At 43.6% G+C, this 26,644-nt stretch overlaps 3 protein-coding genes across 6 annotated transcripts; 2 read left to right on the top strand and 1 right to left on the bottom strand.

Moving 5' to 3' along the window:
* Positions 1–5,035: 5,035 nt before the first annotated feature.
* Positions 5,036–9,946, top strand: LOC120665614 (5'-nucleotidase SurE-like). Its single transcript, XM_039945219.1, has 10 exons — positions 5,036–5,272; positions 6,325–6,419; positions 6,544–6,611; positions 6,759–6,802; positions 6,967–7,044; positions 7,861–8,014; positions 8,535–8,708; positions 9,143–9,214; positions 9,303–9,383; positions 9,654–9,946. The coding sequence occupies exons 1-10, from the start codon at positions 5,124–5,126 to the stop codon at positions 9,690–9,692; spliced, it is 954 nt and encodes a 317-aa protein (XP_039801153.1). The 5' UTR covers positions 5,036–5,123; the 3' UTR covers positions 9,693–9,946.
* Positions 5,076–18,061, top strand: LOC120665622 (5'-nucleotidase SurE-like). Of its 2 annotated transcripts, XM_039945237.1 has the most exons (11): positions 5,076–5,150; positions 13,525–13,640; positions 14,686–14,780; positions 14,906–14,973; positions 15,121–15,164; positions 15,362–15,439; positions 16,238–16,391; positions 16,673–16,843; positions 17,288–17,356; positions 17,437–17,517; positions 17,814–18,061. In XM_039945237.1, the coding sequence occupies exons 1-11, from the start codon at positions 5,124–5,126 to the stop codon at positions 17,814–17,816; spliced, it is 906 nt and encodes a 301-aa protein (XP_039801171.1). In that variant the 5' UTR covers positions 5,076–5,123; the 3' UTR covers positions 17,817–18,061. The 2 variants fall into 2 exon arrangements, with proteins under 2 accessions (XP_039801171.1, XP_039801164.1); XM_039945230.1 differs by lacking the exon at positions 5,076–5,150 and having other exon boundaries at positions 13,412–13,640.
* A 2,599-nt stretch (positions 18,062–20,660) lies between these two features.
* On the bottom strand, positions 20,661–25,500 carry LOC120665599. 3 transcript variants are annotated; one of them, XM_039945213.1, is made up of 6 exons: positions 24,044–25,500; positions 23,342–23,427; positions 23,035–23,222; positions 22,868–22,943; positions 22,700–22,782; positions 20,661–20,755 (listed from the first exon to the last, which is right to left on the bottom strand). In XM_039945213.1, exon 1 carries the CDS (start codon positions 25,031–25,033, stop codon positions 24,095–24,097), a length of 939 nt encoding a protein of 312 aa, XP_039801147.1. In that variant the 5' UTR covers positions 25,034–25,500; the 3' UTR covers positions 20,661–20,755; positions 22,700–22,782; positions 22,868–22,943; positions 23,035–23,222; positions 23,342–23,427; positions 24,044–24,094. The 3 variants fall into 3 exon arrangements, with proteins under 3 accessions (XP_039801147.1, XP_039801131.1, XP_039801137.1); XM_039945197.1 differs by lacking the exon at positions 20,661–20,755 and having other exon boundaries at positions 20,768–22,782; XM_039945203.1 differs by lacking the exon at positions 20,661–20,755 and having other exon boundaries at positions 20,768–22,782; positions 24,085–25,500.
* Between the last annotated feature and the right edge of the window lie 1,144 nt (positions 25,501–26,644).

The following is a 26,644-nucleotide window of genomic DNA, read 5'->3' as shown; positions in this document are numbered from 1 at the left end:
ATCCTCGAGCCGCTTGCTTCGAAACTACGAGTAAAAGTTTGCACCCATATGCCGCATGCACCATCGACTATGCAAGTCAGGCAAAGCAACGTCAACATTGCGACCTTCCTGCAATTTCTTCACAGCCGATAGTATGCCCTTATGGCGATCATGGAGTACACACATGTTTGGCCGCTCACAAACCACCGCCCGCTTGATCAGTGAAAGGAACCATAGCTAGCTTTCAGCATTTTCAGATTCGACAAAAGTAAAGGCAATTGGCACAACCTTGTTATTTGTGTCCACCCAATGCAAGTAAGCATCTGACCTTTATACATTCCTATAAGAAATGTACCATCAATGGAAAGAACTGGTCTGCAGTGTTTGAAAGCTTCAATCATGCAACCAAAAGACCAGAACGCACGTCTAAGAACTCTATCACCATTAGCATTCTGGTAGTCATCTATATCGATTATAGTTCCAGGATTTCTACTCTGTAGTAGTGCTAGGAGATGGGGGAGGTGGTGGTACAAATCCTTGTACGACCCGAACCTCCACTCAAGCGTGCTTTGCTCAACATGCCATGTCATATGATATTTCATAGGAGTACCTATTTGATATTGCAAGCATAATCTGGAAAGGTGAGATAGAAGTCTTCTTCACAATTTCTCCATACAACACAGTAGCCACAAATTCTGCTGTCATGTTTTTGTGCTTCACAACAGTTTCAGAAAGCTTGCACGAGTGGCCAACGACGATCGAGGCCACAAAGTTGCTCTCAGCCTTCGGCAGATACCCGTAAACGCGCCAGGGACAACCCGGGGTGAGACACTTGACATCATAAGTGGTCGGATTGGAAATGACCACCTTGAATGGTTTCTTTTCTAAGAAAGAGCACTTCTTAACAGCAGTCTGCAAGTGCTTCTTATCATAAAACAATTGACCACTTGTGATCTCCATTTGATTGTACACCCAATTACTGTCATGGCCGTCATTAACCGTAAGCTCGTCCATGCCAAAGTTGCCCCAATCCTCATGGACGGTATCATCATTTTCAAATAGACGACCATCTCTTATCTTCAACAAAAGTTCTGTACTCCTCGCCATCTAGGTCCATTTCATCAACTACCGTCTCATCCAATTCCCCCTTATCAGCAATCATGTGACCTCCGAATTCCCAATCGCCACCTTCAATATCATGCTTAGCTTGTTGGTCGACTTCAGGCTGCGACTACTGATCCTCTGCAACTAAATTTTCAGACGGCCAATCGGTTTGAGCGACCACCTCAGCTGCAGGAACATCATGGCTACTCTCCCCTTGAGTTTCGTTAGCCAGTTGTTGCTGAACGAGCACAACAAGAGGGAATTTCATTTTGTTGGTGGCCATGTGAACTAATGCACGCCAACATTTTGAGTTGCTCAACTCACATAATTCCCACCGCCAACCGTGCTCACGATGCCTTGGAACAACACCACTAACTTTTATCGTCCTGTGATTTGGGTCCACTTGTAGAAAATTATGCATCGAACTTAACATATCCGCATGTCGCATGTGCAATGGATTGGTCACAGTTGTATCTACGTACTGAAACTGACTCAAATCTATCCCGGAGTCACAATACTCGATGAATCTGTTGCCATAGTGAACTCTTATATTTACTATTTCAGAACTCATCCTGGTAATGCATTAGATGATCGTACGTTAGACGGAACATCCTTAATCAATTTTTATATAACCCAACCGCGAACAAAGAACGACGTTATAAAAGTAATTCAAATAAAATCAGTATTCCTATGCAATAATTATATATAATCACAATACAAATAACGACACATAATAATGAACTCTAATTTCTAATAATAGCTATGGAAAAGTCATTTCATCATTTCAAAACAATGAACAAACGGGTGCATATAATCATGTGCTTGCAATGTAGTTATAAAACTTCCTTCAAAATCTCTCAGAAACATCAATTAAACAAAGTTAATTATCAACGCACTCAATCATGTGCATACAATCTATTGGTTTCAATTTCCTAGAAGTACATCATGTCATTCCTACACTATACGACGGCGTTCACGACAAACCTATATTAAACTAATCTAAGTGTGACTAAATTGTAATTAAATAAGACTTAGTTAAATATTTCACCTTCGATCGTTGTCGGACTTGCGGGAGCCGAGGACGGAGCCGCGCCTTGCAAACGGGCGGGGGCGGGGCAGCCCTGCAGCCGCCCAAGGGCGGGGCGGGGTGGCGGCCCCCTGCAAGCCCCCCACGGGCGGGGCAGCGAGGGAGGGGCGGCTGCCCCCCGCGGCCGCACACTGGCGGAGCCGCGAGGGAGGAGCAGCGGCTCCCCTGCAGCCCGCGCTCGCCCCCTTGCAGGCACGGCCTCGGTCGACGGCGGGGTGGCAGCGGAGCTGGCGGGCCGGGGGGTGCCGGCGGCGGCACTCGCGGGGGTCAGGGCCGCCGACGCCATGGAGGTCCGGGGAGGCCCGGTGGTGGGGCAGGCGGCGGCGCTCGCGGGCGGGTGGGGGGCGCCGACGCCGGTGCCGTGGCGGGCCGGGGACGGCCGGTGGAGGGGCGGCGGCGGCACTAGCGGGAGACCGGCGGCGGCGGCTGCTTTTCCGATCGGGGTGCGCGGTCAAAGTGAAGGGCGCGGGGGGTTAAAGGGCCGACAGGGCCGCTAATCGGCCGATAAGGCCTATCGGCCCCTCAACGGCCGACAACTCCCCTTGTTGGGCCGACTGGCCTTGTCCGCCGACAGGCCACGGTGGTGGGGGCCCGATCCACGGTGGCGCATCCAGTCAGCTGTGGAGTAGCCGACTTGTGTCTGTCGGCTGCCCAAAAGCCGATAAGACACTAGTCGGCTCTCCAAGAGCCGACTGGCACCTATTTTTCCAATTTTTTCGCTACTCATTTCTACAATTAACTATTAAAATAATATTATTTTAAAAAAAATCCTGCATGAGAGGGTAGTGAGGGAAATCCTTGGGGATTCAGAGGAGGTATGGACACATACTTGTTCTAGTTGCAGCGTATTGAATAATATTCAACACGTCGGTGAAGCTGTGACCAAAAGGAATTCCAGCTGTTCGGCCGGTGGTGGGCTGCCGAACGGCTGGCCCAGCCAGCCCAGCCAAATTCCACCCAGCCGAACAAAGCCGTTCTTAATAGTTAAGGTAATTGACATCTTAGCATGCCCGTGATTATTTTCGAAGAAGTAAAAACGAAAATTACTCATTGCTATCAGTTTTCAATATTATTTTAAGTTGATAGTTATGTTTTGATTTTTCTTTGTTTCACGTGCAGCACGGCACTGTAGATAATCCTCTGCCAGCGCATATGGTCTCTGATGGCCACCAATATTATATAATAACGAACCGGATCCCGTGGATTTGGACCCGTGTACGGAGGAATCAAACGATATTCGATCAGGCACTGCACGCCTACGACCAAGAGCATCTTCTTCCCTGCAGCTACAGGGTGGCGGCGCAAGTTTCATGTGTTGGCTAAAACTTGTCTCCGCGCGCTGGGCAGAGTCAAGACATGTGCTTGGAAATGGAAGTCATGCTCCGGTGGACCGAACCCAACTCGCCGGATTAGGGTGATTGTTTCTAATTTTGCCTTTAAATTAGGCGCTTGAGTTATCATTAACTCCTTCCATGCATGTGACACATTTCCTTCTAAGCTTTCTCTCTCATGGCACACGAGATTTTAATTAACAAGGCGTATCACTGTATTGTTGTTCCTGTCGGCCTCCAATGTGACAACTATTGGGGACAACCGGAACCGTGTTGATGCGTATCATCATGTCATTGTTTGCATTCCATTCTTATACTCATCATCGTGTTATGGAAGGTAAGGTTTTGTAGCTAGATTGTTACACAATGCCTCGTTGGTCAGCTATGCGCGTTGCAGTATCTTCGTCAAAAAATACTAATCAACGTGAGTGCTCCTGGTAACCTAACCCACCAACATGTTAGTCCTAGGACTTATTTGGATCACAGGTCGACGCACTATCTTTTTGCTAACTTTTAATTAGAGTTCCTATTTTTTTAATAATATTCTCTGTGCAATCGTACAAGAGGGTGCCACAAAAGCTAAAAGACAAATTTTATAGGACAACAATTCGTCCGGCGATGTTATACGGTGCTGAATGTTGGCCTACAAAAAGGTGACATGTCCAGCAACTGAGTGTAGCAGAGATGCGGATGTTGCGGTGGTTTTGCGGGCACACAAGGAGAGATAGAGTTCGGAACGAAGTTATTCGGGATAGGGTCGGGGTGGCACCAATTGAGGAGAAACTTACCCAGCATCGGCTGAGATGGTTTGGACATGTCCAACGAAGGCCTCCTGAGGCGCCGGTGCGTAATGGGGTTCTTGAGCGGGTCGGTAATGTAAAGAGGGGTAGAGATAGACCTAAACTGACGTGGGATGAGTCGGTTAAGAGAGACCTTAAGGATTGGAATATTTCTAAAGAGATAGCTTTGGATAGGAGCGTTTGTAGACTAGCTATCAATGTGCCTGAACCTTGAACTTATTTCTTTCGGTTTTCATCTCTAGCCTATCTCAACTTGCTTGGGAAAAAAGGTTATGTTGTTGTTGTTGTATTCCCTGGTGCAATCGTAGATTGCACTATTAGATGCAGAATTAATTTTGCACAATATAAAAAAAATTAAGAATTTAATTCCCTCCTATTATTTTTTTGGATCGGGCATTCTACCCGTACTAGAAGCATGAAGCCTTTTCTAGAAATATGTAGCCATTGAAACTTAAAATGAGTAGCTATAGATAGAAGACAAAGTGAATATTTCCTCTTATTATTTTTTTCTAGATCGGCCACTCTGGAGAACCCATATCTTCTATAGAGATCGCACCATCTAGAAGAAGACCAATATGTGCTATTTTTTATGTTTCTGAATTAATTAAATATCTCATAATTTGTTGAAAATTAAATTTGATAAACTTCGATTGAATATAAAAACGCAATTTTATATTTGTATGTGATGAGTGCGAGTATTCGGTATAAAATCCCACAAACCTCAGCTGGGTGCGGTTGCCAACTGACAACACCCAACCAAAAACCGCCAACAGGCGCACGAACGGGCTGCAAACGGAAAGGGAAACGGAAAGCTCTGCTCGCATGGACGACTCCGCAGCGGCGGCGGCGGCGCCGGCGCCAGTGCTGCTGGTGACGAACGACGACGGCATCGACGCGCCGGGGCTCCGCTTCCTCGTCGACCAACTCGTCGCCGCGCGGCGCTACCGCGTCCTCGTCTGCGCGCCCGACTCGTAAATGCCCCCCCCCCCCCCCCCCCCCCCCCCCTCGCCTCGCGATCCATCCCCTCTTCTTGCTCGCGTCCTTCCGAATTCTTGCTTGCTTGGTTGTTTGTTTGGTTGGTGCTCTTGGAGATTATGTGGTTGGATCACGGGATTTGGTCAGTGACTTTGGGAGGAAGTAGTATGCGAGAAAAAAAGAACAAGGATTTAGAGGGGAAAGTATTGTTTTCATCCCTTCTCCTTTGGCGAAGACGAAGAAGGGGAATGGTCATAGAAAAAGAAATCTTTTCTTTTTTTGTAAATTTCTGGATTTGCAGGTTGCAGTAGTTAGTAACTGTTCTCTCTGTTGACCATTGGTGTGAAATTGCGGGGCCTAATGTTTCTGTGGAAGAAATAAAAAAGAAAATCCTGATATTGAGAAGTATTTTTTTTTCAACTAATCTTGTTTTCTGTGAAGTTTATAGTTGTTTCCGCTATGGTTAGAGTCTTTGTTTCTTAAAGAATGGAATAGTGAACTTGCCCTTGGCATGATGAATCTACAAAGCAGTTTGGAAGAAAACAAACAATAAATTTAATCGCTCGTGTACGGAAGCATCAGTTTTGCAAGATGCTGTCTGCATAACATGGAATCGGGTCTGTTGTGGAATAATTTTCACTCATTAGCTGCAGCTGCAGCTGCAGTGATGCACCATCCAAGTGGCCAAGTTGCTTTCAGTGCAAAATGTCTGTTAGTATACTGTGATGTAAAAGTTATGATACGAACATCCCTAAGCGAAAAGATAAAAAAGAAACAAGAAGCAACTATATATCATGTAATCAATGGTTTTCTTAATAAAATTGTGGTTTGTCATTGATCTTACTTGTACTGTTGTACACATGGTTGTTGAGAAGGAATCTGAAAAAAATATGGGTGTTTTATGTATTCATGTCAAGAAAAGAAAAACTGTCACGTAGTCTTTAATTAGTTGTAGTTGGCCAAGGGTTCTTCAGTTTTTTATGGCACCAGTCCTCTTCCAGTCTTCCTAACTGTTTTTATATTTGTCTACTTTTCATCAAAAATGCAGAGACAAATCGGGTGTTAGCCACTGCATCACATGGTGGAATGCACTCTGCTGTAAACGTGTTGATATAAGTGGTGCTACAGCATTTGGAGTTTCAGGTTTGTCTGCTATTGATTCCTCAACTTATTCATCTGAACTTTCCCATATAAGATATTTGGATTCATATTAAAATTTTGAAGACATTGCATGCTGAGTGCTCATATTTTTTCCTACTAATGCTAGGAACTCCTGCTGACTGCGCCTCTTTAGGCATCTCTGGGAAGCTCTTTGATGGTGTGGTTCCTGATCTGGTGGGTTTTGAAGTATCTTGATAGATACACAAGAAATTATTTTTTATGGTTTTATTCTATATTCTAATTATGAACAAATTCTCTATTTACCTGTCCTCTTGTCATAAACATTACTTGATTTCCATTCCTGCATGATCCTTAATGCAGGTACTTAGTGGAATCAACATTGGAAACAATTGTGGATACCACGTGTAAGTATCTCTGTCTCTGTCAATACATATGTATTGATGATCTTAAACATATTGCTGGAGTTAAGAAGTCCTCTAAATTATCTGTTGGAAATTGTAACAACTGATTAGTGGTTAAAAGAAATATGTGCCAGTGAATCATGAGTGTTTTCTGCTTTAATTTGCAGCATTTATTCTGGAACAGTTGCTGGTGCTAGGGAGGCATTTTTATATGGGATTCCTGCAATAGCTATGTCATATGATTGGTATGGAAATACTCTTTTCTCTTTGATTTTATCCGCTGTACTAAACCACATTCTTTCACATTCAGCAGCTATTGGTGACCCAAAAAATATGATGTATGTTTGTATAAAATGTTATAGAGCTGTGCATTTCATGTGAATGATATGTTGATAGGCTCTTCGGTTTTACTGCTGATCAAACCATAAGAATACTGGCTTCAGTGATGGTTATATCCATCCTTCAGTACCTGTTGCATGCTGTCATTGTATAACATGTCCGAATCAAATCTGTTAGACAAAATGCACTGTAAAGTTGAACAAGGTGGTTCCAATACATTGTCTGCGAAAAAACTGTCGTTGCCTAATCTGTTGTGTCCTTTCAGTTTTAATTGAATCCTCTGAAGTGTCAAACAAATGGTATGATACAGTCTAAAGTATGAAAGCATAGAAGTAGTTGACTGATATTTGGTGACACCAACTGCATTATAGCTTTTGCCTTTCTGGAAGCCTGTTGTTCAGCCAATGGTTGATATAGAAAATTATTGACCAATGCCTGTGTGTATGCGTGTGTGGAATAAATATATTTCTTCTTTGTGAAGTTGAAATAATTCCAGTTTCATATAGAACTTTATAATCCTATGTTCAGATTATTTGAACATTTTTTTACTCTTCTGCAATTTCAATAGATCTCAGAACCCCAGATTCCAGACAACTGCCACTGTTCATTGATGAATATGCTCCATATTTGCATATTCCAGCTCTCAGCCATGCGCCCATGCCATCCTGTCTGCTGCAACTGAGTCAAAACTGAGAACTCTATTTGATTTCCCAATTGTTTAGGGTTGCGGGTCAGAGCAGTGTCAATGACCTCAAGGTGTCTGTAGAGGTCTGTATGCCTCTGATAAATACCATCGTGACTGAGATCAAGAATGGAACATATCCCCAAGGATCATTCTTGAATGTAGATGTACCAACAGATGCTGCACACCACAAGGTAAATCACTAACAGTGATCTGAAGTTAAGTATTGAACTTTTGGCCCAAATGACAAGTTTTCCATTTCTCTCTCTCGTCCAATAGATGGCAGTCTTAGGTACATATATAGGCCAACCATGAGTAGGTGGCTTAGAAGCTATGCAAAGCATCTAAAGAGCATCTAAGGTGCACATAGGCACTAGCAAAGCATAATTGGTGATAAGTGCTCACAGGCACTACTAACAGATTATTCTAATTTACCATCAGGACTTAATTCTATCATGCACTACGATTTTTAGAGTTGTATGGGGGAAGCAAACCTAAACGCATTAAGCTATACATGTACATCTCGACAAACTGTAGAGCATGGCCCTGGACATGCCAAAGTGCTAAGAATTTTTATATTTCTGCTGAGTTTCACTTAATGTTCAATGTTAACGGATTTCACTTCAGAACATTTCTGAAACATTTATGTCTGAATCTTTGTTTATGAACAGATGGAAACCTAAGTTTTTTTAACTGTCCTGTTCTTGGCAATAGGGGTATAAAATTACGAAACAAGGAAAATATATGGCAGCCAGAGTTAGTTGGGAGCAAACTGTTTACAAGAAGCCTGCTGTAGAAAGTTACCAGACAGCAAACATTGATGTTGATGATGAAAAGGACAGTGAACTAGTCACTCCAGCAGAGAATGACCTACTTTTTAAGAGAGTGGTAAGTTAGCATTTCTAAACTTCATGCTAATCTCTCAATCACATTCGAACTGGTTCTCATAGGTATCTTTGAAGAAAAATAGTTTTCTAAGATAAAACCATCAAATGTGTACCAGAGAATTAGAACCTAATCTCATCTCTTGAGGTCATACTATTCTGCTTTTCGCTCTTTCTGTGGTTCAATAGTGGTCTGATGCAGCCTGCTTCTAAGTTATTAAGTTTAAATGGTGTTGCATTATTGGTATTTAGCAGTTTTTAATGGGGCGTAGCTATACAAATGATAACTGTTTGCTGTGTCATTGTGGATCTTTGGACATTCTGTTCTTATTTTTTTTGTTTCTGTTTATGGTAGCTAAACTAAAACATGTCACTTTGTGAATCAAAATTGATCACTTAATGTGTATTAATGGTTTTCGTTGATGATATTCCGAACAGATTGTAGAAAAATTTTCTGATGAAGTGGAAGGAGAGGAGGACACGGACCGCAAGTCCCTAGTTGATGGATACGTAAGGATGACCCAGCTATGATACAATTTCCATCATTCATATAGAAAAGATTTACAATAAACATGTCTTGTTCATTACTTTATTCCAGATTACTGTTACTCCTTTGGGCGCTCTTTCCCGCATGGATCCAGATGCCATACCCTACCTCAAAGCTTGCGTGTCACGCCTGGTTGGCAATTTCTCTTCTCTCGGTCCTTCATTTTCTAGAAGCAGAGTAGCATGAGCCAACGAAAATTTTTAAATCTCTATATTCACCACCTTTGCTACCCTGATAGCACGTTTACCACTCTTACTGTTTGGCATAATGTAACAATCACTGTCCAGCATTTATTCTGTTCCTAAGTTTCCTCTGAAGTCTGAACTATGCATTTACAAAGAGATGCCCTGCTTATTCACCATCATTTGACTCTTCTTTCATGTGATGCTTCTCCGTGACCAGGATACTTACCAGGCCGGCCCGACAGACAGAACCTGCTGATGCAATCGCCGGCGGTGTTGCGAATAAATCCACATCGATTTGAGGCATTCTGTTTATTGCTAATGATGCACTGCCGCACTATGTAGTACAGTATCTGTGGTGTTCATAACTCCGTGTTTTCAAAACTGTGGTATTCATTGGTCTTGTATTTCTATGGTTCCTCTTTGTAGCGATTATAATAGCTTGTCATTATAGCCCCTCTGCGGAAGTTACTGTCAGTTTTTACCAATCCAGGATGCGTAGCTCGGGAATAATTTTCTTGGGATAAAATATTGCCAAAATACCCCTACAAGTTATCTCAAACATAATTGTCGCTCCGCCGCTCGCAGCTTGTGAGGGGGCCCTTGACGGGCGCCCTGACTCTTGCTGACGTGCAGCGCGCGCGCGCTGCCGACGGTGGCTGCTCCACGGGCACGGTTGCCCCTGGCGCAGGAAGGCGAGAGGCGTGTGGCGCGGATGATGCCACACCCTCCGTCATCTCTACGTCGTGGTGGTGGGAGTGCTCAACCACCCGAGCCATGGAGATGGGGCAAGAGATGAGCTAAAACTAGCTAAAGCCCTCCTACCTGGCGCGCCAGATGTCGTGGTGCTGCTAACCACAGCCGGGTGGCGGAATGCACCCGCCTAAGCCCAGAAGGTGTGTACTCGGGGGTTAGCTAGTCCTAGTCCGATCTCACTCAAGAACACGATGAACACAGCCGGTTTAGAGTGGTTCGGGCCGCCGGAGCGTAATTCTCTACGTCCACTAGTGTTGTATTGCCTTCAATGCCTCAGATCCGGAGATCTTGTCGTCGGCTTCCGTGCGTAGCTTCTGACCAAGGATGGTCTTGAGTTGTCCTGTCAGAGTAGAGTCTATCCTCTGCAGCCGCGCGTCGAGGTCATGATGAAGCGCCGAACTACTGACTCAGTCCACTGTAGCAGCGTGCACTGTTGCTCCAGTCAATAGCTGGTCATCATGACTCGTCGCCCATGGGCGCGGCGCTGCGTCTTTAATGCTTGCCTTGGTAACTGACGAGCCGCCTCGGTAACTGGCGATCCACAGTGTGGACTGACAAAAGCTACCCCGTGCCCAGCGGCAGCAGAGCCTGCCTCAACCACTCGCACTTAATGCGGGTGGGTGAAGGAGCTTCCTGCGGAAGGCTTGCACCCGTGCCCGCGTCTGCGTAACACGTGGCGGCTCCGGACCCCTCCCGAGCAGCTAGCTGAGCCGAGAGCTCACGGGGGGTCCGGATAGGCACGTGGAGGTCCCGGACGCATCTGCGGGAGTCCAGATGGCACGTGGAGGTCCCGGACCCACCTGCGGGGGTCCGGGTCCGCGGCCACAGGTGCTGAGCATTTCCACCTCTGGGACACGTGGTGACACCGGACCCATCCCCGAACGGGAAGCAGGTCTGGGACCGTTGGTCCGGTGAGATGGAGTCGGAACCTAGGAGTCCGGCTGCTCAGCTCCTTAGGGCGTAGTTACGGATAACTACGCGAGTCTTGGCACAGTAGGAGTGGGTACCCTAGTTGCAGGGTACCGACAATAATTAACAGCAGTTGGATGAGAATTGGTAGCTCCAAGAAAAGGACGTCATGGGAAACATGCATCAGTACATGTTTCGAGCAGAAGTTGACTAAAAATGTCTAGAATTTAAAGAGAAGGGAATTAAATTATGTTCTGTTGTTACATATCTGTTTGTGGCCATATAATTGGAGATTTAGGCTTTGTTTAGTTCGCGAATTTTTTTAGATTTTGACACTGTAGCACTTTCGTTGTTATTTGACAATCAATGTCCAATTATGGACTAATTATGCTTAAAAGATTCGTCTCATGTTAATCAGTTAGACTATGTAATTAGTTATTTTTTCAGCTAAATGCTCCATGCATGTGTCCAAAGATTCGATGTGACGGATACTGTAAAAAAGTTTTTGGAACTAAACAGAGCCTTATGATTCGTAAAGAACCCAAAAAAATGTCTCATTCAACAGTATATTGTGACCAAAAGTTGAATTTACACTAACCGTTTGCGCAGAAGGTGTGGTTCCCGGCAGTGGGTCCCACTTGCCAGGAGGTCAGGTCTAATCAACCCGAATTGCTACTGATGCAAAGTGAACCATGTTAGAAAAATCCGTCAGTGGGTGAAAGTATAGTTAAACAAGACTTCCATTTGAAAAAAAAAATCTGGTATCTACTTAAAAATCATGGCAGCACCGCACCGCATCGATGGTGCGGTGAATACAATAATGGCATCAACAATAATGCTTTTGTCCATAAAAAAACTGTTTCGGGCATTTTTTGATGCAAAAGCATTGAGAACAATAACAAGATGAGATATCATTCTCAATGCTACACATAGCTAAGCTATTCACTCCTCTCTATGACAACACAGTTGATCTCAAACGATTTTTTCAGTAATTTTAATTTTGAGAAACTTTTTTCAGCCGATCAATCGCTACTTCTTGATTCACGAATTCAAAATGAGCTGGGCACGCACCCGTGCGCCACGTAGGGGAGATGGTCTTGGCCGGCAGACGCCTGAATGAAAATCAGGCGAGGTCGCGAGGACCGATGAATCGCTGATCACGTTTGGTGTTTCCTGCAATCCTGCGGCCTCCTGGATGGCTGGATCGTCCACGGTGCGTCTCTTATCTCCTCGTGACCAAATGCCCGAAGCAGTTTTTTTATGGGCCGAAGCATTTCTCTGCGACAGCACAATCCCACCTGCGCGATGAATAGAATTCCCGATATTTGGCCTTTGTCTTGTGGGCGCCCGGGCATGGCCTCTCCTGCATGGCCCTGGAGCCGGCCCTGAATCTGACAAGAATCCCAGGAACGACAGCAGGGTGCGGTTGCCAATTGACAACACCCAACCAAAAAACGCTAATAGGTGCATGAACGGGACTACGGGAGCGGCGAAATAGGCAAAATCATCACCGCCTAGTCAGCTTAGGTGTGAAATATTCTTTTTACTCTCCATTCATAGAGCAGATTTAATGCAGGTAGCTTTCAGTCCGCATCGCTGCGAACTGCTAGGAAGGTGATTACAGGTAGTCTGGGTGTAGTGGCCTCGCTGGTATGGCGAGGGGCAGCGACTCGAGCTGGTAGGGAGGAGGCGACGAGCGGTGGTTAGGAGCGGTCTAGCTGCGATGGCCTCTTTGGTGCTAGAGGCGGCAACCTGACCTGGAAAGGGAGGACCGTGTTCACTGGCAGAGAGGGGGCGGCGAGCTGCGCTGTGGGAGGGGCGGCGATTTGATACCGGAGGGAGTGATCTGGCACGATGCTAGTTGAAAGCTGCTTGTGTTAAATTTGTTATATGGATAGAGGGTAAAAGCGATATTTCACATCTCAAGTTGACTGAATAGTGACTGAAAAACGTGGCATACTACATCAGATTATTTATGGACGAAGTTAGGTTGCTTTGGATGGGAATATATTAGGTGCAAACTAACCTCTCCGTGCAAACTATGAAAACTTTAATCTAAACCATCAAATCAACATTGAAGGGGAGAGGCGTAGGGGTGGGAGGGGGATTTGCAAAAGTGTGATTACACAATCCAAGAGCGGAGTCAGATTATAAAATTACACCATCCTCATGGCCTTTGAATGTCGATCCGATGATTTAGATTAAAATTTCTATAATTTACACACGAAGAGATTGATTTGCACTTAATACGTTCTCGGGTTAAATAATCTAAAATTTTATATTTCTATAGTCGGGCGCCCCCGAGGGAGGATTGTGGCTATTTTGCCTAACGGGAAGCCGTGGCCGCGAACGGAAACAGAAAGCCTCCCCTTCCCCATCCGTGCTCCGCTCGCATGGACTCAACGGCGGCTGCTGCGGCGGCGCAGGCGCCGGTGCTGCTGGTGACGAACGACGACGGCATCGACGCGCCGGGGCTCCGCTTCCTCGTCGACCAGCTCGTCGCCGCGCGGCGCTACCGCGTCCTCGTCTGCGCGCCCGACACGTAAATGTCCCCCCCTTCGCCTTGCGATCCATCCCCTCTTCTCGCTCGTGTCCTTCCGATTTCTTGCTTGCTTGCTTGTTTAGTTGGTGCTCTTGGAGATTATGTGGTTGTATCACGGGATTTGGTCAGTGACTTAGGAGGAAGTAGTATGCGAGAAAAAAGAACAAGGATTTAGAGGGGAAAGTTTTGTTTTCATCCCTTCTCCTTTGGCATTCTCACCCACGAAGACGAAGAAGAGGAATGGTCATAGAAAAAAATCTTTTCTTTTTTTTGTAAATTTCAGGATTTGCAGGTTGCAGCAGTTGATAGTTACTGTCTCCCTGTTGACTATTGGTGTGAAATTGCGGGGCCTAATTTTACTGCAAAAGAAATAATAAAAAAGAAATTTTTGATACTTACAAGTAATTTGTTTCCAACTAATCTTGTTTTCTGTGGGTTTAGAGTTGCTTCCGTTGTGGCTAGAGTCCTTTTCATTTTCAAAAAAGGACAAAGTAGCGAACTTGCCATTGACACGATGAATCTATAAAAACACTTTGGAAGAAAACAAATAATAAATTTAACCGCTTTGTGTACAGAAGCATCAGGTTTGCAAGATGCTCTGTGCACAATATGGAATCAACATTTTGTGTAATAATTTCCACCCATTAGTTGCAAATGCACCATCCAAGTTGCCAAGTTGCTTTCAGTGGAAAATGTATTTGAGTATGCTGAGATGTAAATGTTATGATATGGGTGTAGCTAAGCCAAACGGAAAACTCAAATAACCAAGAAGCAACTATGGTTGATGGTTCATCTAGTCAGTGGCTTTGTTAATAAAATTGTGTTTTGTTATTGACCGTACTTGTAGACTTGGTTGTTGAGAAGGAAATTGAAAAAAAAAATATGGGTGTTTTATGTATGCACATGAAGAATAGAAAGCCTGCCATGTAGTATTTTATTCGTTGTAGTTGGTCAAGGGTCATGCTTACTATCTTATATTATTATGGCACCAGTCCTCGTCCCAACTCTTTTTATATTTATCATCTACTTTTCAACAAAAATGCAGAGACAAATCGGGTGTTAGCCACTGCATCACATGGCGCCCTGCACTCCGCTGTAAACGTGTTGATATAAGTGGTGCTACAGCATTTGGAGTTTCAGGTTTGTCTTCTGTTGATTCCTTCAACTTATTCATAAGAACTTTCCCATATAAGATATTTGGAATCATATTAAAATTTCAAAGACATTGCATGCTGAGTGCTCATGTTTACTCCTACTGATGCCAGGAACTCCTGCCGACTGCGCCTCTTTAGGCATCTCTGGGAAGCTCTTTGATGGTGTGGTTCCTGATCTGGTGAGTTTTGAAGTATATTGGTAGATATACCAGAAATTATTTTTTATGGTTTTATTCTAAAATCTAGTTACAAATAGATTCTTTATTTACCTGCCCTCTTATCATAAACAGTACTTGATTTCCATTCCTACATGATCCTTAATGCAGGTACTTAGCGGAATCAACATTGGAAACAATTGTGGATACCACGTGTAAGTATCTCTGATTCTCTGTCTGTGTCAATACATATGTATTCATGATCTTAAAATATTACTGGAGTTAAGAAGTCCTATAAATTATCTAGGAAATTGTAATAACTGATTATCTTAGATGTCTTTTGATTTTTCGTTCAGAAACAAATTTATGTATGTGCCAGTGAATCATCAGTGTTTTGTGCTTTAATTTGCAGCATTTATTCTGGAACAGTTGCTGGTGCTAGGGAGGCATTTTTATATGGGATTCCTTCCATAGCTATGTCATATGATTGGTATGCAAATATTTTTTTTTCTTTGATTTTGTCTGCTGTACTAAACCACATTCTTTCACATTCAGCAGCTGTTAGTGACCTATATGTTGATAGGCTCTTCGGTTTTACTGCTGATCAAACCATAAGAATACTGGCTTCAGTCATGGCTATATCCATCCTTCAGTACATGTTGTATGCTGTGTTGTATAACAACTCTGAACCAAATTCTGTTAGACAAAATGGACTATAAAGTTGAACTAGATGGTTCCAATACATTGTCTGCAAAGAAGCAGTCGTTACCTGCTCTGTTGTGCGCTTTCAATTTTAATTGTGTCCTGAAGTGTTAGAACAAATGGTATGATACAGTCTAAAGTATGAAAAATAGTTGACTGATATTTGGTGACACAAACTGCATAATAGCTTTTGCCTTTCAGGAAGCCTGTTGTCCAGCCACAATGGTTGATCTAGAAAATGAATTGATGAATTACTCTGATAAGAAAGATTTTTGTGTGTATGCGTGTGTGGAATAACTATATTTCTTCTTTGGGAAGTTGAACTAATTCTGGTTTCTTATAGAACTTTATAATCCTTGTTCAGATTATTTGAATATTTCTGGATCTTCTGCAATTTCAATAGGTCTCAGAACCCCAGATTCCAGATAACTCTACTACTGTTCATTGATGAAAATACAAGAAGTCAATTTCAAAGTACATATGCTCAATATTTGCATATTCCAGCTCTCAGCCATGCCATCCTGTGTGTTGAATCTATGCAAGTCAGTCAAAACTGAGAACTCTATTTGATCTCCCAATTGTTCAGGGTTGCGGGTCAGAGCAGCGTCAATGACCTCAAGGTGTCCGCAGAGGTCTGTATGCCTCTGATAAATACCATCGTGACTGAGATCAAGAATGGAACATATCCCCAAGGATCATTCTTGAATGTAGATGTACCAACAGATGCTGCACACCACAAGGTAAATCAGCAACAGTGATCTAAAGTAAAGTAATGCACTGCGATTTTAGAGTTGTATAGGGAAGCAAACATAAACGCATTGAGCTATATATTTACATCTGGACAAACTATAAAGTATGGCCCTGACATGCAAAAGTGCTAAGAATTATTATATTTCTGCTGAGTATCACTTAATGTTCAATGTTAATGGATTTTGCTTCAGAACTTTTCTAAAATATTTATGTCTGAATCTTTGTTTATGAACAGATGGAGTTTTTCTAACTGTCTTTTTCTTGGCAATAGGGGTATAAAATTACGAAACAAGGAAAATATATGGCCAGAATTAGTTGGGAGCAAACTGTTTACAAGAAGCCTGCTGTAGAAAGTTACCAGACAGCAAACATGGATGTGGATGGTGAAAAGGACAGCGAACTAGTTACTCCAGCAGAGAATGACCTACTGTTTAAGAGAGTGGTAAGTTAGCATTTCTAAACTTCATGCTAATATCTCAATGACATTTGAACTGGATCTCATAGGTATCTTCGAAGAAAAATAGTTTCCTAAGATAAAACCATCAAATGTGTACCAGAGAATTGGAACCTCATCTCATTTCATCTCTTGAGGTCATACTGTTCTACTTTTCTCATTTTCTGAGGTTCAATATAATCGTCTGATGCAGCATGCTTCTAAGTTATTAAGTTTAAATGGTGTTGCATTATTTATATTCAGCAGTTTGAAATGGGGAGTAGCTATACAAATTATAACTGTTTGTCTCATTGCGGATCTTCGGACATTTTGTTCTCATTTTATTTTGTTGTTTCTGTTTTATGGTAGCTAAACTAAAACATTTCACTTTATGAATTAAACTTGATGAGTTAATGTGTATTAATAGTTTTCCCTTGATGGAATTCCAAACAGATTGTAGGGAGAAGTTCTGATGAAGTGGAAGGAGAGGACATGGACCACAAGTCCCTAGTTGATGGATATGTAAGAATGACCTAGCTATAATAAAACCTCCATCATTCGTATAGAAAAGATTTATAATAAATATTTCTTGCTTATTCCAGATTACTGTTACTCCTTTGGGCGCTCTTTCCCGCACAGATCCAGATGCCATACCCTACTTCAAAGCTTGCGTGTCACGCCTGGTTAGCAATTTCTCTTCTCTCGGTTCTTCATTTTCTAGAAACAGAGTACCATGAGCCAACAAAATTTGTAAATCTCTATATTCACCACCTTGATCGAATTTCATGTTGCCTCTTCTAATAAATTAACTTTATTACCCTGATAGCACGTTTATTACCACTCTTACTGTTTGGCATAATGTGACAATCACTGTCAGCATATATTCTGCTCCATAGGTTGCCTCTGAACTATGCATTTACAAAGAGATGCCCTGCTTATTCACCATCATTTGACTCTGCTTTCATGTGATGCTTCTCAGTGACCAGGATGCTTACTGCGCCGGCCAGACAGAACCTGCTGATGCAATCGCCCACAGGGCCGTGAATAAATCCACATCGATTTCAGGCATTCTGTTTATTGCTAATGATGCACTGGCACACTATTAGTACAGTATTTGTGGCGTACTTATCACATAACTCCATGTTTTCATAATTATGATCTTGTAATTCTATGGTTCCTGTTTGCAGCGATTATAATAGCTAGCCATTATAGCCCCTCTGCGGTTAAGTTATTGTCAATTTTTACTAATCCCCTGGATGCGTAGCCCTAAAAAAAAAATTCCCCTGGATGCGTAGCTCGGGAATAAATTTTTAGGGAGAAAATATTACCAAAATACCCCTACAAATTATCGCAAACACAATTAACAGCAGCTTGATGAGAATTGGTAGCTCCAAGGACGTCATGGGAAACATGCATCAGTACATGTTTCGAGCAGAAGTTTTGATTAAAATGTCTAGAATTTAGTTCGTTCAAATAAAATGCCTAGAATTTAAAGGGAAGGAAATTATATTGTGTTATATAGTTACATCTGTTTTTGGCCATATTATTGGAGATTTATGATTCGTAAAGGAACCAAAAAAAATGTCTCATTCAACAGTATATTGTGACCAAAAGGTGAATTTACACTAGACAGTTTGCACAAAAGGTGTGGTGTCCGGCAGTGGGACCCACCTGCCAAGAGGCCAGGTCTAACCAACCCGAATTGCTACTGATGCAAAGTGAACCATATGAACATGTTAGAAAAATCTGTCGGTAGGTTAAAGTATAGTTAAACTTGACATTCTTTCGAAACAAAAAAAAATCTGATGTCTATTTGAAACTACTTTCAAGATATGGTAATATAATTTGATCCAACACACATCTCTGCTTCAAAATTTGCTCAACAAATCCTGTAGAGGTAAACCCCATCCCAGAGTACACCTTTGCCTCCACGACACCCTCTCACACAAGTGTCGGCAATGCCGGCTTTCGCTGAAAGATATTTGCTCCTATTCTGGCAATTTCTGATAAATAAATAAATACAAGCCATAAAGCCAAGTTGTCATCTACGACTTTGGATCCCATGCGTTGAGAAACAATTGATGGATACACTTTGATCACACACATATTATAGTCCAAAAAATGCATGAGCACGACCACTTGGCAACCATTCGTGCGAGAGAGAACGAGAGCAAGAGACACCTCAGGGTACACCAAGAAACCGACAGGCGATTTAATACAAAAAAAAGCAGGGACAGATACACCCTAACAACCAGCCTCCCATACACACAACTGTACAATAGTCCACAACACAATCCAAGGTAAGGCACTTGAGCAAATCATGTGTCTATGTACAGAGAGCTCAACCTCACACTCATTTTTCAAGCTCAAACAACACAGTACAGGTGGGAGGCATCTCAACCTCACTGGGACATTTCAAACCAAACACAAAGTGGGGGGAAAATCATACAAACCTCTCATTCACTCTCTTCTTCTTCTTCAACCTCTGGATTTTTTTCGGTTTTTCGGGTTTCGGAAGGCGAAGGCGGTAATGGCCAATGAGGACCCTCATCGAAGCCAAACAATACCATAGGATGAGAACTCTAGGGAGGCCTAGGCAAGGGAGTGGTGCTGCTGCCCTCACACATAAATACACGCCATTGCTGGCTGCTCCTCCAGAGTTTCAGAGCTTGAGCTTGAGGAGCGCCGGGTGGCGGTGCGAGTCGATGAGGATCGACCACAGGACCTGCACGTCCTCGTCCTGGCAGGACTGCACGTCCTTGTACAGGAGGTGCATTCCCCTCCCTGCCAAAGAAAAGCATCAGATACAGCACCACTGAAACCATGTCACCGAATGCAAGAAAGTTCAGAGAGAAATTCTCAAAAAAAGAAAGTTCAGAGAGAAGGAAGAAAATATTCTAGGAATGAAGAAGAGAAATGTCTGCAGTGCACCAACACCATAACAAAGATTGAATGCCGGATGCGATCGTAGGAAGGTGATCACAAGCAGAGATGGATAGAGGACTTACGGTTCCGGCGCTCGGAATGCGCCCGAACCCACATCCTCCTGAGAGGGGAGAAGAGGGAGTGGAGCCACCCCATTGAGCAATGGCAACGAGGAACGCTGTGGCTGCCGGGCTCCTACACCAGAACTGCCCGGAGGAAATAGGCAGGTGGTGGAGGAGGAGGGGTAGCCATCAGGGTGGCATTGCTTTTGGCACGGGGTAGGGGTGAAGTCCATTGCACTGTACCGTCACCCCGGCCACATTGTGGTTGCTTCGTTCCTTGCAGCCCAATCGTGGTGTCCCCTACAATCTATTCTGGTATCTTGTCCCTTTCTGCTCCTCACTCCTTCCTACCTCCCCCTCGCTTTCCCCATTGGAACCCCGATTTTGCACCCTTTAACCTACTCCCCAAAAAAGAATACTATTTTTGCAAGTAAGGTAGTGCCACACCAGAATGTTATAAAATGTAATATGTGGTTATATGCGTGTGATTCTGGTTTTATTATTGTGTATGATCTTCTGCAGGCTATAAAAATTTATGATTTTAGTGCTCTGAAGGCGGGTGCCGTTTGGTCAGTCTTTGCCGCCATCCTTATGTTTTATGCGGTATCTTGGTCTCCCCTTTGTTAAAGGAAAGAACAATGTCTTTGAACCAGCACTCATGGTCATAGCTTTTGGTTTCATATTCGCAACGATACGGGTTTGTTGGTGTGATTTGGGACTGTTATACAAGCTAGTGCCCCAAAAGAATGATTTAACAAATTAAATACTACATGTCAGTAGTAGTGACTTATTTGTTTTATGTGATCATTGATGTTTTGAATAGATATTGTACTCTCATACCTTTGTGATGTTGTCTGTTGTGTTGTTGGTATGCTGCTCTTGTCAGTGTGTATTTGTACAGTCCATGACGAAGACTTGCATTGGCTTCTTCAAACTGCGAAGAAGAAATGCATGAGGTGGTGCTCTGAATGCTTGTTGATGAGATACAAACAAGTGAATATTTTTTGAAGTAAACGGCAAGAGCGCTGGCAAATCATATAAGAGATACAAACAAGTGAATGGCCGTCCCAAATTACACAAACAATTTACAAATTTTTTTTGAAGCGATGAGTTAGTATATACACGTAAGATCAGGAAGGTAAAAAAAATTGAGCTGGTGAGATTTTTATATGCTTTGAATAGGGTAGCAACACAAGGGAAATCGAGGGGAACAGTAAAAAGGTTCGAACAGGTTCATCAATCAAAAAAGGAAAATGTCTAGATGTCGACTAGCAGGGGCCTCTGTTCTGTGTTTGCTTGTTCTTCTAGAATGTCGTGTAACAGCAAAGAAATGCAAACTACTCGACTTAGCATGTAAGCAAATGCAATTCACTCATTACAATTACTGATTGGGTAAAACTCAATCTTGCCAATTACAGTTCTTGTCCATTGGTCTTCTTCTTCTTGAACACAGTTTATTGGGCACGTGTGCTGTTGATGGTTAATCTGAACAAGCCCACAGCAGTACCATCGGTTCACATCTGTCCAGTCCAGACTAGTGCAAAAATTTCAAGGTTTTTGTGTTCCATCACCATCCCAGCACATGAAACTTCATGAACAGCAGTTTGTGTGACTTGCAGGAATAAACCGATGCTACATCACAACTAGTAACAACCAAAAAAAAAAAGAAAAAGAAAACGCAATGAGTGTGTTTTCTATGGGGAGTCGGTACTGTTCTTAGGGAGGCAACAGGGGAGGCTTCTTTGTGGTCTGGGCTTAGGCTGTTAGCCTTGTGTTAACATAGCCTTGGATTGGTTCTGCATCATATTTTCTTCTTTATTGATATTGATACAGCAGCTCTATTGCATATTCGAGAAAAAGAAGAAAAAAGCACAGTAATTTCTTTTATCTATTCAATATTATTCTGAACAAATGAGAACAGGTCCAGCAAAATCATGATATCCAATGTCGTAATTATAGTAATTCTTCTTGCAGCACATGAGAATCAACAGCAGGGGTTGATTTGGAACAGACAAATTATGCTTGAAAATTGAAGTGTGCATTAGTGGACAAATGCCAATACTATCACTCCTTAGTGTATTGTTGACAAATTAGGAGCTGATCCCTGGCTCGTATGAAAAATACATATCAAAGTAGGCACTCTATAGTGAGAAATTTGAAATTATAGTGTAACTTGAAGAGATATTTTGCTGCTGATAAGTGAGAACATCGGCTCAGGGTTCATCAACCAAAACCTTTAACACCTGCATATCAAAGTAGGCACTCTATAGTGCCGACATCATCGGCAACTCGCCTGCTTGCCAAGTAGTAACAAGATCCTGAAATAACAACTGCATGGGCAGAGTCATTCTCATATGCTACCATCTGGTAGTCGCTTTTCTCTGGAAAATGACGTCTAGAATCTAGATACAATTACTGAGACAGTATGATCTATGAAGAATTCTGTACTTCAGGCTGGCGCTAACAAAAACTTTCCAAACATTATTGGATTTTCATCCTGTTCCATGGCAACCACTAGACAATCACTGCAGTCAGTTAGCCTGTCCATTTCAAATGTCAGGATCCAAGATGATCATACCGTTTCTTCATTGACTTAATCATGAACTTGGTCAGAACTTTTAAATATAAGAAGCTAACTGAACTTTAGAATGTCTAGTTACATGAATGAAAAACACCCATCAAACAGACTAATTAGAATTTAAGAAAATTCACCTTCAGGCAGCTCTGCAGAGCTGACTATGTAGCCAAACTTTGCTCTGGCCATATTAGCAGTGATAACAACGATCCTATTGTGTATGAATTTAGCATGTTTCAAATAAGCTTTAAGATGATCTGACCAAGAATATGTAGGATACACATTCAATCAAACAACTTCAACCTTAATTTAGTGACTCCAAGGTAGATACTCCAACTGACCAGATTGAGCATTTGGTCAAGCAAGAGCCTGAATTCTTGATTTGCCTGTGAAGTAAGACCGGAGATTCAATAAACAAAACAAATGAGTTATAATGCAGCTCATACGTTTCCAAAGATGTTGAAAACTTACTAACTATTCTGTCACCCACTGACTTGATCGACTAGTTTCAACTAATGCTTATATACATCCAATATGGTATCTTTCACTGAAATGTGTCAATTGAAATATCAGCCTAGAGAAGCATATACAATATGCATAACATAAGACCAAAAAAAAAACAGAGAACAGTACAGTACCTATCAGGAAGGGCAATTAGTGCTCAGAAGAAGCCATCTTTGATTATGCAAAGGTAACACCTTAGGTCCTCAGCTATCCTCCACAGGAATAAACTGGCAGTGAGAAATTAGTGCAGCATTCTGAATAGGTTTTTAAATTCTGTTGCCATTTGTCGACTGAATAGCATAATGTATGTCCATCATACCCTCTGAATGAATGGCCAAGCAGAGTAGAAAATTAGTAGAAAGGAAGAGAACAATGAAGCCACCAAGAAGGCAAGAAGAGTAATTGTGTGGGAAAGGAAAAGTTTCGTGACAAAAGTATTACCTTTTAGAAGATCTACTTGATCTTTATCCACACAGTATGTTGCAACTGGTTCAATCAATTAGACTTACCATGATTTGGACTTTCTCCTGCAAGGAATTGGCATGTTCAGATTCAGGGATTGTTAGGAGTATAGAGTCCTTCATGTATATATTAGTAGAGCCATTATCTGTACGCACTCATGCACTCATACTATAAATCATAACATGGTACGAAAGAGATAAAAAACACATGAAAGAGATAAAAAGATGAACTGCACTACAAAAAAACAATGACGATATGTGCAAGTGTTTCTTCACATCCTTCATTAGCTCCACTTCTCCACATAATGAAAATACGGCTGCTGCAAGTAAAAACAATAATGTGTGTAGCCAATGCCTATATGCAAATTGCAAAGTAACAGCTCTTAAAATACTGAGTATTGCCCTCCAAAAATGTATACAAACTAGCACCTCCAATCTATAAGGAACATAAAAACAGTGTGCTGAAACTTCTTGCACCTTTTCATCATTAAAGCATTATGATGCCAGCGACTAGAATGCTTGTAAACTTTGAGCAAAGAGACAGACAATCCCCTCCAGGACATGAGAGAAGGGATTAACAAAATTAACAAAACATCATATAATCTTGAGAAAATAGCCAACAGAGTTCATAGGGGCTGGCAAATTCCAGATCACAACACACGCACTACTAAATCAATCTTACTAACACTTGGAAGTTGAATATATGTGGCAGTCAATTCGAACCTGCACACTCCTACTCAACCTTCCATGCATGTATTATCAAGGAGAAACCATGCCCTTCCAACTGATGCTCCTTAAAAATCTGCAAATACGCCCATGGCATGGACTTCTCAGGCGCTTGGCATGTCTGGAACATGAACACCGCATTGCTCATTGTCGAGCCAAAGAGCCAGCCATGGACATCCCAGAACACCTCCACAGGCAACCCGTCCACCAGAATCGTCTGGTTCCCTCTGAACTTCCACGGCAGCCGCCTCACCCGCATGACCGGCCGCCTGTCGATGTGGATCACAAGAGAGGGATCGCTGGCGCCGGCAGTGTCGCACTCTATCACAATGTCATGGCACCGGCCATGGTGGCAGAACTGGGCCTTGGCAGAGAAGACCTTCTTGCCGACGACGTGCTCCCGCCTGGCCACTAGCAGCGCGTCCACGGCAGGCCGGCCAGCGCCCGTCTTGCGGTACGCCTCCTTCCTCATGTCGCCGAGCAGGAGCACCATCTCGCGGCCGCACACCACCGCGACGTAGAAGCCCTCCAACGGCTCGGGCGCGGCGCCGAACCTGGCGCCGGACAGGTCCCAGAACACGTCGACTTTGGTGGTCCTGCCGGCGGCGGCGGCGAGGTCGAGGCTCTTGGAGCCCTTGTGCTTGGCGAAGAGCCACGGCTTGACGTCGGCCCGGCACAGGCGGTCCCCGGACGCGGCGTCGACGGCGACGACGCTGACCGCCGGCGCCTGCCCCGCCCCCGCGAGCCCGCCGCCCCTGGTCCACGTGACCGAGAGCGCGCAGGGCCGGCCGGCGAGCCTCGCGTGGTAGAGGCACGTGACCCGGCCCCGCGCCGCCGCGGGGTCCTTGCCGCGTCCGCGCGCGCCGCCGGTGCCCGAGGACGAGGACGACGCCGCGTCCGCGATCTGGACGCTGGCGTCCCCGAAGCAGGCCAGGTCTCGCATCATCGTCCCTCCCGGGCCTTTCCACGAACACCTCGCGCGCAATGAGCACCGCAACGGAATGGAGCCCGGCTGGCGTCGCCTCCCGACTCCCGTCACTCAGGGATCCTTCCTTCGTCCGGCGGCGCCGGCGCGCGCGCGTCTCTTCGGGCTTCGGGGGAGATGGAGGACGGCCAGCGGCGGGGCGGTGGAACTGTGCCAGTGGCAATGGCAGTGGAGAGTGGAGAGGGAGCTGCGCGTGAGGGGGCGTGCCGGAACGAGAATGCCAGCTAGAGAGCGAGACAAAGGCGAGCAGCAAAAGCGACGCGACGGCACCGGCACGGCGGCGCGTGAGGACAGAGAGAAAGGAATTTGCCGGTGCTGCTGTCACTGCTGCGTGCTGTCCCCTTGTCGTCGCGCTCGCTCATGCTCGCTCGTCGCCATCCTTGGCAGCTTGCCTCGCCCGCCGTGGGTAGGGAGAGGAGAAGGAACAGCGCGGTATAGGTATACGAGAATTATCTATCAGAGTAAAAAAAACACGTATACAACTACAGTACACAAGCCGCAGCTTGACCTATCCGTAGGATGTGGTGCTTTTTCTTTTCTATTACCCTCAAACTATTTGTAAATATAAATAGAATCATTTTAGATATCGACAGAGTACACATGGAAATGTGACAATTCGACTGACGATTTATGTGAAAATGGCTTGCATTTGAACCGAAAGAACTCACTGTAAAACCATTGGAAATGATGAATCTACTCCCTCTGTTTTTATTTACGTATCGTATTAGGTTTGTTCTAAGTTGAATTTGGCCAACTTTAATCAAATTTATAGGAAAAGCCAATAGTATTTACAATACTAAATTTGTTTCACTGAATCCACTATGAAATATATGTTGGGTAATATAGTTGTTGCTATATTTTTCTATAGACTTGATCAAAGCTAGCCAAATTTAGATATGTAAATAAAAATAGAGGGAGTATCAACATGATTTGCACTACCATCAAGGTTTTAAATCTCCGCCTATAGCTGTTTGAGAGAGATTTAACCAAGTTTTTCATATACAACTTAGCTCTTAGCTACTGCTATAGCCGGTTATAGCCTGTTTTTGGACATAGATAGCTAAATGTCTTAGCTGGCTATTTAAAACATTGAATGCCATAAAGCGATTATTCGACAAGGAGTTTGTATAATGGTAACATGACATCTTGAATAAAATTGTATGATAAAATGACTTGCGCACTATGAAACCTCTGTGAATGAGGAATAATGTATCAAGATCAAGTTTACTTTACCAATATAACATACAACGATCTATATTCCCTGACACGTGATCATAGGCGGAGCTTAGTTGTGGCCAAAGGGGACCATGGCCCCCCTGGCTTTGCAAATTTTACACTAGGTAAATAGTAATTTTGAACTTGTTTATCAGATTAGCAGTTTAATTAGTACGTCTGGCCCCCTGATTTAGTGTTCAAGCTCCGCCACTGCACGTGATGGTTAGAAAGAATAGATAGATCCGTGGGCGATGCATGGGCGTGAAGGAGGGCAGCAGACAGACCAATCTGTGCGGTTGGGACTTGGTTTTCAGTTTCGCTGGCAGGCTTTGGTCTGTCTGCTGCCCTCGCCTCACC

This window comes from Panicum virgatum, chromosome 2K, assembly GCF_016808335.1.
Source record: "Panicum virgatum strain AP13 chromosome 2K, P.virgatum_v5, whole genome shotgun sequence".
In the NCBI taxonomy this organism is placed as follows: Eukaryota; Viridiplantae; Streptophyta; class Magnoliopsida; order Poales; family Poaceae; genus Panicum; species Panicum virgatum.
Note: the sequence above shows the minus strand (reverse complement) of the source record. Positions and strands in the feature narration are given on the sequence as shown.